This window comes from Bubalus bubalis, chromosome 6, assembly GCF_019923935.1.
Source record: "Bubalus bubalis isolate 160015118507 breed Murrah chromosome 6, NDDB_SH_1, whole genome shotgun sequence".
Classification (NCBI taxonomy): Eukaryota; Metazoa; Chordata; class Mammalia; order Artiodactyla; family Bovidae; genus Bubalus; species Bubalus bubalis.
The window spans coordinates 85855701-85872431 of record NC_059162.1 but is presented as its reverse complement, the minus strand read 5'-3'; the positions used below and the strand labels follow the sequence as shown (position 1 = coordinate 85872431).

The 16731-nt window shown below is 39.7% G+C and overlaps 1 protein-coding gene across 5 annotated transcripts in view; it reads left to right on the top strand.

Annotated features, from left to right (window-relative positions):
• The first annotated feature begins 922 nt into the window (after positions 1 to 922).
• HOOK1 (hook microtubule tethering protein 1) overlaps positions 923 to 16731 on the top strand; it is a 73683-nt gene continuing 57874 nt past the window's right edge. For 2 of the 5 annotated variants that reach the window (XM_044944915.2, XM_025288609.3), the window contains exons 1-3: positions 1133 to 1412; positions 6978 to 7063; positions 14074 to 14146. In XM_044944915.2, coding sequence (XP_044800850.1) covers positions 1350 to 1412; positions 6978 to 7063; positions 14074 to 14146 — 222 coding nt within the window. In that variant the 5' untranslated portion in view covers positions 1133 to 1349. Of the gene's footprint in view, positions 1014 to 1132; positions 1413 to 1462; positions 1616 to 6977; positions 7064 to 14073; positions 14147 to 16731 lie in introns of those variants that run through there. The other 3 variants (XM_025288608.3, XM_025288607.3, XM_025288610.3) reach the window with 3 other exon arrangements.

The window sequence follows — 16731 nt, the reverse complement described above, 5'->3', positions numbered from 1 at the left end:
AGGCGCTCCGTCGTGTCCGACTCTTAGCGACCCCATGGACTGCAGCCTACCAGGCTCCTCCGTCCATGGGATATTCTAACCCAATTCAATAACCTAAGCTATATATCAGTCAGTACCTTAGTTTCCAATTTTACACCTCCCCATGAACATTTTGAGAAAATACAGGTTTTCAACTGCTCTAGAAACATAAGAAGCATTGTACATTGATATCTTTCATATTTTTTTGAAAAGTAAAAGATCATTTCATTTTTCATTTTCCTACCTGTAAATGGCTTTCCCTTTTGCCTCATTTAAAATAAAATTGTCCATGGTTTTGTGATCTTGTGAGAGCTTATTTGGTTTAAGCAGCTTTACAGTATTCACTCCGGGAGTTGGTGATGGACAGGGAGGCCTGGCGTGCGATTCATGGGGTCCCAAAGAGTCGGACACGACTGAGCGACTGAACTGAACTGAATAGTATTTTACCCTATAGGAAAAAATTTCTTTCCCATATCTGCAAATTAAAATATCCTTTTCTAATGAGCGCCTAGAACATTAGCTTTCCCTCTCTGCATGGTTTTTATTCACTGGTAGGCTCTATCTCTGAAGACGCTGTGGAAGCAGTCTGTCGGTCTCCACAGGTGTAGCCAGGAGCTGCCCTACTCGCAAGGAGGCGGGAAGCTGCCTGGAGTTTCTCCTACACATTCCTAGGCCCCCGTGGCCACTTGTGCCTTTGGGACTACGCGATCGACTACCTCACTAACGCCCCATCGCGCACGCGCACTCATTGCCCCCCGCCCTAACTGCACCTGCCAGGTCATAAACCCCTTCCCACCCGCTCGAGCTCTCACTAGGAGGCTCAGTCTTGTCTCACGTTGATTGGTCAAAGCCCAAAGGGTGCGTCCAATCAGCAATCCCTCCTGCTCAACCAATTCCCGCTCTTCCCGCCCCCTCCCCGCCCCACCCGTCCCTCTCAGGCACCTATGTTCTTTGTGACTGGTGCGCGCCCAGGTCACTCAGCGCGGCAGGCAGAGGTGTGCCGGGGTGGGAAGGAGGGGCGGGAGGAGGACAGGGAGGAGAGGGAAGGGGAGGGGAGGGGAGGGGAGGGGGCGGGGCTCAGGTGCCGTGCGGCGCAGTCCAGGCCAGAAGCGGGAGGGGGCGAACTGCGGAGTGGGGCGGGGGCAACGGCGAGGAGGGCGTTACGCCGGCGACGTCGGCCGCGCGAGGCTTCGCGCGTGAGCGGCGAGGGCACGGGGCCTGGCTACTGAGCTTTCCTGGTGGGCAAGCAGGTCCTCGACGCCGGCTCCTGGGGGAGCGCGGGGAGGAGGGAGGTGTCGGCGTCAGCGGTGTAGTCGACGGCGGTCCTGGCCATGGAAGAGACGCAGCCGCTTCCGCAGTCCGAGCTGCCGCTGTGCGACAGCCTCATCATCTGGGTGAGTGCGAGGGGGCGAATCGGGCCGAAGGGCCGCGGCGAGTTCCTCGGGCGGGGGGGTGGGGTGGTGCCTGGTTCTCGCAGGTTAGCCTGCGAAGGAGCGACGGTCACCTGCGCCCCGGACTCCGCGCATTGCCCTCCGCGTCTCCAGTCGCCCTTGACCTCGAGAGTGCCACCTGCGGGTCGCGGGGCAGGTGTGCGTAGGTGAGTGAGTGTGCGTACGTGTGTTTCTGTCTTCGCGGGCGGGAGCGGGGAGGGTAAAAGGAGCTGGGAGTGGGGGTGGGGGAGCGGGAAGAAGGACACTTGTCTTACCGCCCTGATCATGCTCCTGACAGCTGTGGCGGGAGCCTAGAGCCCATCCGTTTACTCCCCGCTGGGCCATTTGCTCCCCCCTGCTGTGCGCCCAAGCCCTAGACTTTCTGGACCACGGGCATCCTTGCCTTACGTCTGCAGAACAGCCTTCTCATAGAGACCTTTATGCTACTTGGGAGTGAAGAGCCCCCTCTGAAACCTCCCTCCCACTGCAACCACCTAGCTCTAATTTGGACGCAGGTGGCAAAGAAGTGGTTTTAGTTCATGGGTTAGTGCTTCTCCCGGACCCCAGGACATCCGTTTTTGTAGAGGCCTCTTAGAAGAGATGTTTCCACGTATATATTTCCTGCGTGAATCAGAAGATAATGTTGGGGGTGGGGCGCTCGTATTCTCTTTTTCTCACTGGTTCCCCTCCTCTTCCAATGGACAAGCATTTTCTTTAAAGAAAAAAAAAACAAAAACAAAAAACTTGGCATTTTCGTTTGCACCTTATCCGCACTTGGTAGTCCTATTAATTTATGTTGGGTTTGGACAGACAGAATCTGTCCTCAGTATTGCGATCAACAAAAGTGTCTCAGCTTTTGGAAGTGCTCAGCGATCAGAGAGAGCTGACATTTAGGTGTGGCTTCTGATCCATATTGGGCAAGTCTGACGCTCCGTGGTCCACAAGGTGCAGTCAGTGATGCTCACCCCTAAAGCAGTTTTTTAATTTTGTGTCGGGGAGTGTGTGTAGAATGGAATGTAAACAGACTAGATTAAGAGGCAGTAATTGATGAGTTTCTCTCTCTCTCAATGCATGTAATTCAAAAGAAAGAAATCAGGGAATGTTTCTGGCAGTATGTGAATTCCCTTGTAAATAACCATAATGTAAAGCTACCTTTACACTTTGGAGGTAAAAAGTTTTTGCTCTAAGTAAAATGCAAGCATCTGGAGTTTCTGAGTTAAAAGCAGTTAGCTGACTGTTCACCCATATTTTCACTTAAACTTAGTATGGGGTTTAAATGCCATATTTAAGGTTGTCGTGAAACAAGGCAGTTACTTCTAATGGTGTGGTTTAGTAAATGACTAATTAAAGGGTGTTTCCTAATCTGTTGCATTGTTGCTCTAAACGTGTGACTTATAGTACACTTAGTCTTCATGATGTCATTGACTTATATGAGGGTTGGTGGTGAAGTATAAGATTTTCGTGAATTTTATTTAAAAATTTAAACTATTTGGTGACTATATCCATTCTTTTAATCAGTATTAATAGTGACGTTCCTACTTTGTATAAGACACTGAGGAAGAAAGATATCAAGAATAATCAAAAGAATCTTCTATTTTAATTGGTGTAGTAGGTAGATCTGTGTATTTTTGCTGATTGTCAGCCACTTCACTGTTAGTGTTAGCTTACCTCTCCAACTTTCTACAAACTGCCCTCATGCCATGCTTCTCTTTGCTCCCATACTACATTGACTTTCTTTAGGAAGATAAGCATTTGTGTGGGGTTTTTTTTGTTTGTTTTTATTTATAAATGTATCACAGCTTTTTAACTTCTCTTTGAAATATCCTTCTTCTAGTTCTTTCAATGGCTGATTGACTTCTTACCATTCATTTCTTGGGTCTAGTGTCGTCTTTCAGAGACACTGTGACAGTGAGTGACCTACCTGTACCCTACTCATATCCCATTGTAACCTGCTAACCCCTTTTTGTTGTGTCTGTAAACACTTAATATTTTCTGAAGTCATCTTGTTTGCACTTTGGGGACAGAGCCCTTGCCCTACCTGTTTTCTGTTCTGTCCCCAGGAACAAAAACTGACTAGGATCTCTAGTACAACATTGAATCAACATGATGATAGTAAATATACTACTCTTGGTCCTGATCTCGAAGACTAATATTTCACCATTGATTATTTCACTACTAAGTACCAGGGATACATTTTTAACTGTTTCATAGAGGATTGATGAATTCCAACACATTGAAATCAGGAGAAATGAGTTTTCAAGACACAGAGAAGAACCCTTAGAAGTAATATAAATGGTCGTCTTTGATGATAGATTGAAAGATGGTAATGGAAGACACGTTGTCATGATATCCCTGAACTCTTAATGTGTTCCCTGCCAATCTAAGTAATGTTAACCTGTTGAGAGGAAGTTGTAGGAGATAGAAGGTAAGAAAAAAAGTTATAACGGAGGAGAGAACACAGCTGCTAGTAAACCGCGATCTTTCAGTGCTGCACATTGTTCTAGGACAATGGAACCATCCTTAACAGAGAAGTCACCAAGAAGAGTTGGTTAGGTGGAGACATGCCTGTTTTGGCAGTGTTTTAAAAGTTAGATTTTATGATTTGAAATTCATCTTAAAATAACTAATTCTTCGAAATGTTATACTGCCACTTAGCAAAAAAATTCAGGGCTGAAAGATAAATTTAGCATCGTTTACATGGTGGAGAGAGTTCAAGGTATGTGTGTGAAGGTGAATTTAATTTTGCCTTTTGGCTCTGTGACATTTGAAATTTTAAATTCATTGGACTCTGATTTCACCAATAGAATTAGAGTGTTGGATATGCCCAAATTACAAAAAAAAAAAAAAAAAAAAGCATGGTTGAATTGTTTTTATAAAGATCTTAAAACTCAAAGCAGTGATCCTCTTTCTGAAATGAGCAGCTGGAGGAAGAGAATTTGAAACCAGAGCTGACTCAAAGTTGAGTTTTTGTTGACTTTCAGTTGTGAAAACCCCTTTTCTTTCTTGATTTCTTTGACATTTATATTGAAGCAGTTCAGGAACAGCATTTCCACATTTCTGATCATTTGCTTTATTTAAAAAATAAAGAAGACAGTAAGATGCTATTTGCCAGAGAACTGTGTTTAGAGATGGAAGCCCTGTCTGTCATTTTTGGGTCACTCACAAAGAGACTTCGGCCTCTTCACCTCTATGAAGAGTAGTCTGAAAAGAATACATTTTCTTTCGTCCTGCTGCTTTGGCTATACTCCCCGCACTGGGCTTTATAATTTAGTCACACTTTTGGTTGTAAAGTCTTTCAGTTTAGCCAAATGAAATGACATTCTCTGTTACCTATTTTGTAACTAGTTTAAAAGCTTACAGGAAATACTTTTCATGGCTGTAAAAAGGAGAAATCGATCTTAATTTGGGTGTGGTGGGCCTTGAGGCACTCTGTGTATTTACTCCTTTTACATACTTCTCTACTATTTTGCCTAATATTCTGTGTCTCATGAAATTGTCTTTTTAAAATCACTAGTCATAACCATTTTATAGAAACTTAATGGTGTAAAGTATAAGTAGGAAGGGTTGAAAAATGGAAGCCACATTTTACCTGGAAGTATATGATTATCTTCCTTTGAAAAATGCCCTAAACCCTGGGGTTTTTCTTCCTTGTACATCCACTCAACTGCAAAATCCTTTTTACTTTGTATTTTACATATTCCGTGAATTCACGCTGTCCTCTCAGTCAGTATTATGGTAACTCATCTCAGCATCCCAGGTTATCACAAAGACCATTGCCGGAGCCTTCTAACTGACACAGGCGTAAAGCTGTTCTCTCTCCTTCTCTGTGTCACTCTTAACTGCTCTGCACAACATACTAAAGATGTCTCTCCCTTGTTACTCTTCAGTGACTCTTCATCACCCAGAGCAATAGTTCTAAAAAAATGAGGTGCATAACAATCACTTGGGGATTTTCTAATTCTGATACATGTTGTCTTAGACTCCACACTTTAAGAAACCCTGACTCACAGGTAATGTGCTAACAGCTGTTGAATTTGTACCATGTGCTAGACACAGATCTGAGTACACTGTGTTTGCTAATTTATTTAATTCTCACAACCATCTTGTGAGGTAGAAACTATTTTGCTGTTTCCCTATAATATAGATAATGCCCTGAAGGTTAATTCCAAGTTTCTTACCACTGCCCTTCCAAGCTCTAACCTGTGCCCCTTGGTTGTCTCCCTTGGCACTGAAATGTGTAGAAATCCATTAATACTGAACTATGCCTTACCTAAAAACACCATTTCTTGTATTTGTACTCTTTCTATGTTGCTATTTCCTAAAGCTTCCTTCTCCTGGTCTTTTGTGTACTCAAGACCATCCATTGGAATCATCTCTCTAGTACATACCCTAGTTTGATTAGCTGGCTCGTACACACTTCAGAACATTTTGTGCATGCTGCAGTCATGGGAGAAGAAGTGGCATCTTCTAGAAATGATTTGTGTCTTTTTCTCCTCTCCTGAATTCTCAGTTGAAGCTACTTGAATGTGGAAACCTGGTAATGTTTCCTTGTAATTCCACCTTATACTGCAGTGCCCTATGTACAGTAGAAAGCTCAGGAAAGTATCTTTATCTTTGTGCTTTGAATGTAATTGTGGCTCGAGTTAGTTTCTGTCAATCTTCCATGTTGTGTTAGGATAATAGAGACAGATTTCTAGAACCTCAAAATAAACAGCAACCACTAAAGGTGTTTTATGGTGGTAAACTAAGGAATTAGAATTGAATAACTGAATAGTAAAGGAGATGAATAAATGTGGGAAAAGAGAATCATAGTATATTTAAGATCTTTACAAGTTGAGATTGGATTTCTGGAAAATATATAATCCATTTAGCTCTATTGTAATTTGCTTTTAAATAATTCTTCTATCTTGTATTTACCTATTAGAAAGAGCTGCCGCCATTTCACTTCTCCTTTCAAAATATACATGAATATTTAACAGAGATTTGGAAAGTTAGTAGTATCTAACACCGAACTAGATAGAAACAACTTGATGTTGAAGGTGCGCCCTGGACTGCTCATGCTCTAAGGATAACTGTTGGTAGCAGGCAGAAGTCTTGCCTAGAGCTCAGTGATAAACTAGGTAGTGTTAAACTTGACATTTGTAGCCTTTGTTTTCCTAGCAAGTGATATGAATGAAATTTTAACTTGCAGATATTAGGTTGTTTTAAAGTTCTTTTCCTGATGTTATTCTCCTAAAAATTGACAAAACAGAAAGTATGACTCTCTTAAGAGTTCTACATGTATTTTTCAGAAATTCTGAAGTACTTCATATATGACATCAATATATCTGAATATTTTAGGTATAATATTCAGTGGTTTTATCAAATGTTAAGTGTTTATTCTTATAAAAATATAACACAGTTATAGAAACTTATTAGTACAGTTTCCTTTGTTTGGCAGACAGCGTTCTCTCTAGTGTTCATTCATGTATATAAATTCAGTGGAGTGAGGAGTATGGCATTAAAGTAACTTGCTTTATGTCATTTTAGCTGCAGACATTCAATACTGCTGCACCCTGTCAGGATGTCAAACAGCTGACTAGTGGAGTTGCCATGGCACAAGTTCTTCATCAAATGTAAGTATTGTTTCAGATTCTTCCTAAAATAATTATATTGTAAGGCTACTGAAACTTGATCCTTTTTAGCGCTGACAGGCGTATGGTATCAAGGTATTCATGCATCTAGGGGACAAAAAGTTTTACCATCTGATTATTTCTTGCTTATTCATAGAGATACATCTTAATTAAATTACCAATCAGGATTCTTATCTATTCAACAGATGTTTAATTTTAAACTTGTTCTGGTGATGTTCACAAGTTACAGTTACTAGGAAAGAAGCAGGTTAAATGAGGGATGTAATTTCTTACAATGTTTTCTCCAGTTATACTATTGTCATTTTAAGGTATCAATGCGTAGAGATCATTGCTTTTTAGATAATTCAAACATGAAATACTGGTTTTAGAAAAAAATATTATATTTAAAATTTATATTTGAATTAATAATAGCAATTGTATGAATCCACCAATAATGAAATATTCTATAAATGAAATTTTAGCTCACAAATGCTAGGGAACCTTACCCAGTAAAGAGATTCTGTTTGGCTTGGGCCCATTTTAAGTAATTATACAATATCAGAAGAGCCTTAATCCATTATTTCACCATTTTTGCCAAGCATTGTAAGAGGATTAGGATTATAATACCCACAGTATGAACTGTACTCTTAATAAGACAAAGAGGGCCAATGCTATAGTCATCATTTATTAATTTTCATATTGATTTTGTACTAGCTGATGTTCATGATAATATATCTTCAATGAATCCTATCTCTGCTACATGGCTTTAGATGTCAGAAATTGTTTAATTATTGCCATCATTTTTGTAAAGGTTTTTTTTTTTATGATTGACTCTGAAAAATGCTTTAGCAAAAAATGGGTTAGCAGAAATTCTTTACCATCTTAAAAAAACAATTTGAAACATTATCATAATCTTAGTTACGTTGAATCTTTAAAATGATCTAATTAGAATAGACAGATTTTATGGTTAACTTAAAGATAAATTTAGCATGTTAACATTTTTTTTTTTTTGGCAGTCATTCTGAAGTATGCCTTACTTCCCTGCTTTCTTAAAAATATTTCTTAATTATTTTATTTTTACCCTGATTGGCTTTCAGTTCAGTTCAGTTCAGTCGCTCAGTCGTGTCCGACTCTTTGAGACTCCATGAATCGCAGCACACCGGGCCTCCCTGTCCATCACCAATTCCTGGAGCGTACCCAAACTCATATCCATCAAGTCAGTGATGCCATCCAGCCATCTCATCCTCTGTTGTCCCCTTCTCCTCCTGCCCCCAATCCCTCCCAGCATCAGAGTCTTTTCTAATGAGTCAACTCTTTGCATGAGGTGGCCAAAATATTGGAGTTTCAGCTTTAGCATCATTCCTTCCAAAGAAATCCCAGGGCTGATCTCCTTCAGAATGGACTGGTTGGATCTCCTTGCAGTCCAAGGGACTCTCAAGAGTCTTCTTCAACACCACAGTTCAAAAGCATCAATTCTTCAGCACTCAGCTTTCTTCACAGTCCAACTCTCACATCCATACATGACCACTGGGAAAACCATAGCCTTGACTAGACGGACCTTTGTTGACAAAGTAATGTCTCTGCTTTTTAATATGCTGTGTAGGTTGGTCATAACTTTCCTTCCAAGGAGTAAGCGTCTTTTAATTTCATGGCTGCAATCACCGTCTGCAGTGCTTTTGGAGCCCCCCAAAATAAAGTCAGCCACTGTTTCCACTGTTTCCCCATCTATTTCCCATGAAGTAATGGGACCACATGCCATGATCTTCGTTTTCTGAATGTTGAGCTTTAAGCCAACTTTTTCACTCTCCACTTTCACTTTCTTCAAGAGACGTTTTAGTTCCTCTTCATTTTCTGCCATAAGGGTGGTGTCATCTGCATATCTGAAGTTATTGATATTTCTCTCGGCAATCTTGATTCGAGCTTGTGCTTTCTCAGCCCAGTGTTTCTCATGATGTACTCTGCATATAAGTTAAATAAGCAGGGTGACAATATACAGCCTTGATGTACTCCTTTTCCTATTTGGAACCTGCCTGTTGTTCCATGTCCAGTTCTAACTGTTGCTTCCTGACCTGTATATAGATTGTCTTTAAAGTGATTTAATTGGTCCAAACTAAGAATTGGGCTTCCTGGATGGTGCTAGTGGTAAAGAACCCACCTGCCAAAGCAGGAGATATAAGAGACACTGGTTCAGTCCCTGGGTTGGGAAGATCCCCGGGAGAAGGGAATGGCAACCCACTCCAGTATTCTTGCCTGGAGTATCCCATGGACACAGGAGCCTGGCAGGCTGCAGTCTATACGGTCAGAAAGAATTGGACACAACTGAAGCAACTTAGCATGCACACAAGAATTGTGAACATGGTCTTGTTGATTTGGGAAGTTCATCATTGTTTTAATGTACAGTCTGGCCTTTTCTTATTGTTGTGGTTACTGGTGTAGATATAGCTATCTTGTGGTTGTCATAGATGTAAGGCTGATGAATGTTCACTTACTTTGATATCCAAAAATGTTATTTATATGTATTGAAGCATTTTTCATAGCTTTACACTACAACATAGTAGATGAGAGCTGTTTTTACCATTATATGATGATATACATATGGCTCTTTGACCTCCTATATGCCAGTACTATACCTGATGTTTAGAGTAGGGTCAGGTCAATTTTAGTTAAACTGTATCCTTTATCACCAACTCATTTTTACATAATGTGTTGGATTCTGTTGTTATTGCTGCTCCTCTGTCTCTCCGATTTTTCTTTTTTTATTCTCTCTTTTGTCTCTTACCATCTTCTAATAGCTTTTCTGTAGGAATAATATGAGTGAACCAGTCAGAAAGCTTTCTTTCTTCATAAAACAAATGACAGTGACCTAAAATTGGCCCTAAACCTCTGGCTTCATTTACTTGTTTTTGCACGTACTTGCCGGGAGAAATATCAATAACCTCAGATATGCAGATGACACCACCCTTATGGCAGAAAGTGAAGAGGAACTAAAACGCCTATTGATGAAAGTGAAGGAGAGTGAAAAAGTTGGCTTAAAGCTCAACATTCAGAAAACGAAGATCATGGCATCTGGTCCAATCACTTCATGGGAAATAGATGGGGAAACAGTGGAAACAGTGTCAGACTTTATTTTTGGGCTCCCAAATCACTGCAGATGGTGATTGTAGCCATGAAATTAAAAGACGCTTACTCCTTGGAAGGAAAGTTATGACCAACCTAGATGGCATATTCAAAAGCACAGACATTACTTTGCCAACAAAGGTCCTTTTAGTGGAGGCTATGGTTTTTCCTGTGGTCATGTATGGATGTGAGAGTTGGGAGTTGGCACTCAGAAAGCTGAGTGCCGAAAAATTGATGCTTTTCAACTGTGGTGTTGGAGAAGACTCTTGAGAGTCCTTTGGACTGCAAGGAGATCCAACCAGTCCATTCTAAAGGAGATCGGTCCTGAGTGTTCATTGAAAGGAATGATGCTGAAGCTGAGACTCCAATACTTTGGTCACCTCATGCGAAGAGTTGACTCATTGGAAAAGACTGATGCTGGGAGGGATTGGGGGCAGGAAGAGGAGACGACAGAGGATAAAATGGCTGGATGGCATTACCGACTCGAAAGACGTGAGTTTGAGTGAACTCTGGGAATTGGTGATGGACAGGGAGGCCTGGCGAGCTGCAATTCATGGGGTCGCAAAGAGTCGGATACGACTGAGCGACTGAACTGAACTGAGATGTGTAAACCTCCTTATCCTATAAGAGCCAGTTTAAATTTATTTTTCTTTTGAACTCCCTTCCATTTTTGTAAGCTTTTTAGAAGTCTGGTTCCAGACAGTGAAACTCACAGCACATATTTTCCCTTAGTTGGGTCAGTATATCATATTCCTGCTTTAAAAAAAAAAAAGCAAATTTTACTTTATTTCTTTGAACACTTCAAAGCACTTTATATATGTTCCAATTTATTATGTATTTCTTTGATGGCTGTTGTGACTCACATCAAAGTTGTTACAGAAAATGAGATGGGAAAGTTTGCTTTTTTAAGGAAATAGCAAAATCTAGTGAATAATTCTTTCATTAGTTACCTGAGGCAGATACACTTCTAAATAATACAGTCGTAAAAATCAATTCCCAAAGTATATGACTTAGACATGATGAGTCATGAAATTGTTGGTAGGATTCTACACTTCTGTATTTGTTATCTTTAATCCAAATAAATAATATATGTTGCTTTAAAAAATGCAGAAACTTGCTATTTTAAAGACACATGGGAGAAAACCTGTAACTACAACTGTATTCATTTCTTGGGATTTTCATAATAAAGTGCAACAGATTATGTGGCTTAAAACAACAAAAATATCTTCTTTAGCTTTCAGGAGGTTACAAATCCTATATCAAGGTATTGACTGGATCATGCTTCCTTCAAAACCTCTAGGTCAGGATCCTACCTTGCTGTTTCTAGTCTCTGGGTCTCCAGGCATCCCTTAGTTTGAGGTTCAGTTCACTTCAGTCGCTCAGTCGTGTCCAACTCTTTGCGACCCCATGAAGCGCAGCACGCCAGGCCTCCCTGTCCATCACCAACTCCTGGAGTCCACCCACTCCCATGTCCATTGAGTCAGTGATGCCATCCAACTATCTCATCCTCTGTCGTCCCCTTCTCCTCCTTCTCTCAATCTTTCCCAGCATTGGGGTGTTTTCCAATGAGTCAGCTCTTCGCATCAGGTTGCCAAAGTATTGGAGTTTCAGCTTCAAGATCAGTCCTTCCAATGAACACGCAGGACTGATCTCCTTTAGGATGGACTGGTTGGATCTCCTTGCAGTCCAAGGGACTTTCAAGAGTCTTCTCCAACACCACAGTTCAAAAGCATCAATTCTTCAGCGCTCAGCTTTCTTCACAGTCCAACTCTCACATCCATACATGACCACAGGAAAAACCATAGCCTTGAATAGATGGACCTTTGTTGACAAAGTAATGTCTCTGCTTTTGAATATGCCATCTAGGTCAGTCATAACTTTCCTTCCAAGGAGTAAGAGTCTTTTAATTTCATGGCTGCAATCACCATCTGCAGTGATTTTGTAGCCCAGAAAAATAAAGTCAGCCACTGTTTCCACTGTTTCCCCATCTATTTCCCATGAAGTGATGGGACTGGATGCCATGATCCTAGTTTTCTGAATGTTGAGCTTTAAGCCAACTTTTTCACTCTCCTCTTTCACTTTCATCAAGAGGCTCTAGTTCTTCTTCACTTTCTGCCATAAGGGTGCTCTTTACTTTCTCCCTTAAGTAGCTATTTCTCTAAGAGGATAATAAATTTTTCATCTTTGTATTAATCTCATCCAATTTTTTACTCAGAGTAAGCCTCCAAATGTTGCTTAGAATATAATCTTTTATTATAGCTGACTATTTTTAATCAGATGTTATTCTTCAAGGCCTTATTAAATACATAATAATTTGATATAGCAGCTCTTTGTCTTGGACTTCCATGCCAATTTAAGGCTTAACAAATTTAATACTAAACTTTGCTATGTACTAGTGTCACTTAGGAGAAGGAAATGGCAACCCATTCCAGTATTCTTACCTGGAGAATCTTGTGGACAGAGGAGCCTGGAGGGCTGCTGTCCATAGGGTCGCACAGAGTCGGACATGGCTGAAGTGACTTAGCATGTGTGCATGCATGCATTGGAGAAGGAAATGGCAACCCACTCCAGTATTCTTGCCTGGAGAATCCCAGGGACAGAGGAGCCTGGTGGGCTGCCGTCTATGGGGTCGCACAGAGTCAGACATGACTGAAGTGACCTAGCAGCAGCAGCAGCAGTGTCACTTAGGGCAAGTTACTATCTTATCCTCAGTTCACTAAAGGAATAAGATTGGGGATCATAGACCCTTTACTAAGTTCAGTTCAGTTCAGTCACTCAGTCGTGTCCGACTCTTTACGACCCCATGAATCGCAGCACACCAGGCTTCCCTGTCCATCACCATCTCTCGGAGTTCACTCAGACTCATGTCCATCGAGTCAGTGACGCCATCCAGCCATCTCATCCTCTGTCGTCCCCTCTTCTGCTGCTCCCAATCCCTCCCAGCATCAGAGTCTTTTCCAGTGAGTCAACTCTTCGCATGAGGTGGCCAAAGTACTGGAGTTTCAGCTCTAGCATCATTCCTTCCAAAGAAATCCCAGGGCTGATCTCCTTTAGAATGGACTGGTTGGATCTTCTCCAACACCACAGTTCAAAAGCATCAATTCTTCAGCACTCAGCTTTCTTCACAGTCCAACTCTCACATCCATACATGAGCACTGGAAAAACCATAGCCTCCACTAAAATGACCTTTGTTGGCAAAGTAATGTCTCCACTTTTCAATATGCTATCTAGGTTGGTCATAACTTTCCTTCCACGGAGTAAGCATCTTTTAATTTCATGGCTGCAGTCACCATCTGCAGTAATTTTGGAGCTCCAAAAAATAAAGTTAGCCACTGTTTCCCCATCTATTTCCCATGAAGTGATGGGACCACATGCCATGATCTTAGTTTTCTGAATGTTGAGCTTTAAGCCAACTTTTTCACTCTCCACTTTCACTTTCATCAAGAGGCTTTTTAGTTCCTCTTCACTTTCTGCCATAAGGGTGGTGTCATCTGCATATCTGAGGTTGTTGTTTACTAAGTTACTGTTATATTAAAATGAAGTGATATGGAAAAACATTAGGCACAATGCTTGACACGTAGTAGATACATTAAATTGTTTTCTTTTTTTCCCTTTAGGTTGGGATTTTTACATCTACCTGCTACCAGGGTGCCTAGTATGAGTTATTTAGTAAATTTTGTTAAATTGAAGATGTTAATGACTTAATTCATTTACTATGAGAAATTCCAAAAGAAACCCTTAGAAATAACAAAAAATTCAATGGGTTCATTTTAAATAATATTTACTGTTCTTGGTAAGGACAGCCTTTAAGATGGAAAATAACTTTATCTATTGATTAGATGTGGTATTTTCATGTCATAAAAACATTTTAATGTTCATTTGTATTTTTGTTGTAGTGATGTAGCTTGGTTCGATGAACCTTGGTTAAGCCGAATTAAAGAAGATACTGGTGACAACTGGAGAATAAAGGTATGCAGGATGAATGCCTGGTGTACATGACCCAAACTTGGTTCTGAAGTTAGCACTAAGCTCAACTAAATCTTCTTTTTTAAACTAACTGAAGGCTGTATTTTGTTGTGTATAGTGGCAGTTTTGATAGTTACATGTGTTCTTATACCATCATAATCTAACATAGAACATTTTCATTAACCAAAAACATGTACGTATTCCCCTTACTAGTTAATCCTCACTCCTAAGTTGGCCCTGGATGGCCACAGATCTGCTTTTAGTCACTGTAGGTTTAATTTCTAGAAAGTGGAAGTCGCTCAGTCTTGTCCGACTCTTTGTGACCCCATGAACTATATCCGTGTAATTCTCCAGGCCAGTATACTGAAGTGGGTAGCCTTTCCCTTCTCCAGGGGATCTTCCCAATCCAGGCCCAGAGTCTCCCATATTGCAGGCGGATTATTTACCTGCTGATCCACAAAGGAAGCCCAAGAATGCTGCAGTGGGTAGCCTATCCCTTCCCCAGAGGATCTTCCCGACCCAGGAATTGAACCGGTGTGTCCTGCATTGCAGGTGGATTCTATAATTTCTAGAGTTCAATATAAATGGAATTGGACATTATGAACTCTTTGGTATTCTTTTACTCAGCGTAATGTTTTATTTAGAGACTCATCAACATTGCCTGTATTAGTAGGTTTTTTTTTTTTTTTTTTGCTGACTAGTATTTCATTACACTGATTTACTACAGTTTGCTTAGCCTGTTGATGAATCTTTGAACTGTTTTTAGTTTTTCTTCCTTAATACTGGTGATTTATGTCTTTTGTATTTTCTTTCTTGATAAATCTGGTTTGATTTTCCATTTTTTGAGTTTTTTTTTTTTTCAAATGAGCAGCTTTTGTTTTCTTTTTTGTTGATTTCCTTTCTGATCTTTATTATTTCCTTTCTTCTTTACATCTGCACTTTTTTTTTTTTGCTTCTTAAGGTGAAAGCTTAAATGATGTTTTAAGCACTTTTCCCTAATAGTAAGCATTGCCTTAGCCACATCCACACATTTTAACATACTGTGTTCTTATTTTCATTTCATTCAAAACATTTGATAATTTCTCTTGTGATTTTTCTTTTGACCCCTGAGTAGATTAGAATAAGTATTTCAGCTTCTAAATATTTGAGGATTTTCTATGTATCTTTTATTTATTAATTTATAAATTAATTCCATTTTGGTTTGAGAACATACTCTGAATTCTTTTACATTTACTGAGACTTATTTTGTGACCTAATATATAGTCTGTCTTGGTGAATATTCTATGTACACTTGAAAATAACATACATTCTGCATTTCTACAAGTATGGATTATTTCACTTCTTTGATAGTACTGTTTACATCTTTTATGTCTCTATTGATTTTCTGTCTGATTATTCTGTCAGTTAAGGGAGGAGTTTTCAAATCACTAATGATGATTGTGGATTTTTCAGTTTCTCCTTTCAGATCTGCAAATATTTTAATCATGTAATTTTAATCTATGTTATATGATTTACGTACATTAGTTTTTTATGTCTTGTTGATGAATGAATCTACTTACCATTATGAAATGACTTTCTTTATCCTGGTAATATTTTCTCTTTGAAAGTGTAATTTGTCTGATACTGATATAACCACTTTTGTTATGATTTTTTTTGCCTGTTGTCTTTTTCTTTTCTTTAGTTTCTCTCTGTTTATATTGAAAATGCTGTGAACACCTAATAGGTCTTGCTTTTTAAAAAATCCATTAACAGTCTCTTTATTTAGTTTTTTTTTAAATAAATCATTAGCTTTCTTATATTCCTGCTATTTAAATCCTTGAACATTTTAAACTAGCAATTTTAACATTTTGTTTTCTAATTCTTTCATCTCTCATTTTTGGGCATCTTTCTATTGACTGTGGTTTCTCCTAATTATAGTTCACATATTCCTGCTTCTTCATGTATGTAGTAATTTTTTATTGGATGCTAGATAGTATGAATTTTATTATTGAGTGCTGAGGTTTTTTGTATTCCTTTACAGTGTTGGATTTTGTTCTCACAGACAGTTAAGATACTTGTGAATCAGTTTGATTCTTTCATGGTTTGTGGAAATGGAAGGCAGATCTAGAGTTATTTTCTCCTCTTGGACTATTTAGATTTACTAAGTTGTGACCTTTTTGAGGTCTTTATTGAATGCTTATCTGTATTAACCTGGTCATGGTCTCTTCACTCTTACTGGTGAGATTTTCAACTGTTTCTGGCCCTGTGCAATCTTCAGGAATTGTTCAGTTTATAGTTCCCTGGATTGTTGTTTCCTTGAAAATCATTTTTGTTTAATCTCATAGAGTTTCACCCATGCACGTGCAAATTATTGTTCAGCCAAAGAGTCAAAGGAACTACTTTACAGATTTCTGGAGCTCTTTCTTTCCATAGCTCTCACCTCTTCATTTTTCTACTCTGCAAATCCCAACTACCTTGACCTTCCTGAACTTCTGATGTCTATCTTCTCAAATCCACTAGAATGTCAGGCTTTGTTTTGTTTCCACCTCCCTATCCCATGGTATGAAAATTACCTCTAGAGAGAAATCTTAGACTAGTATAGGGCTCAC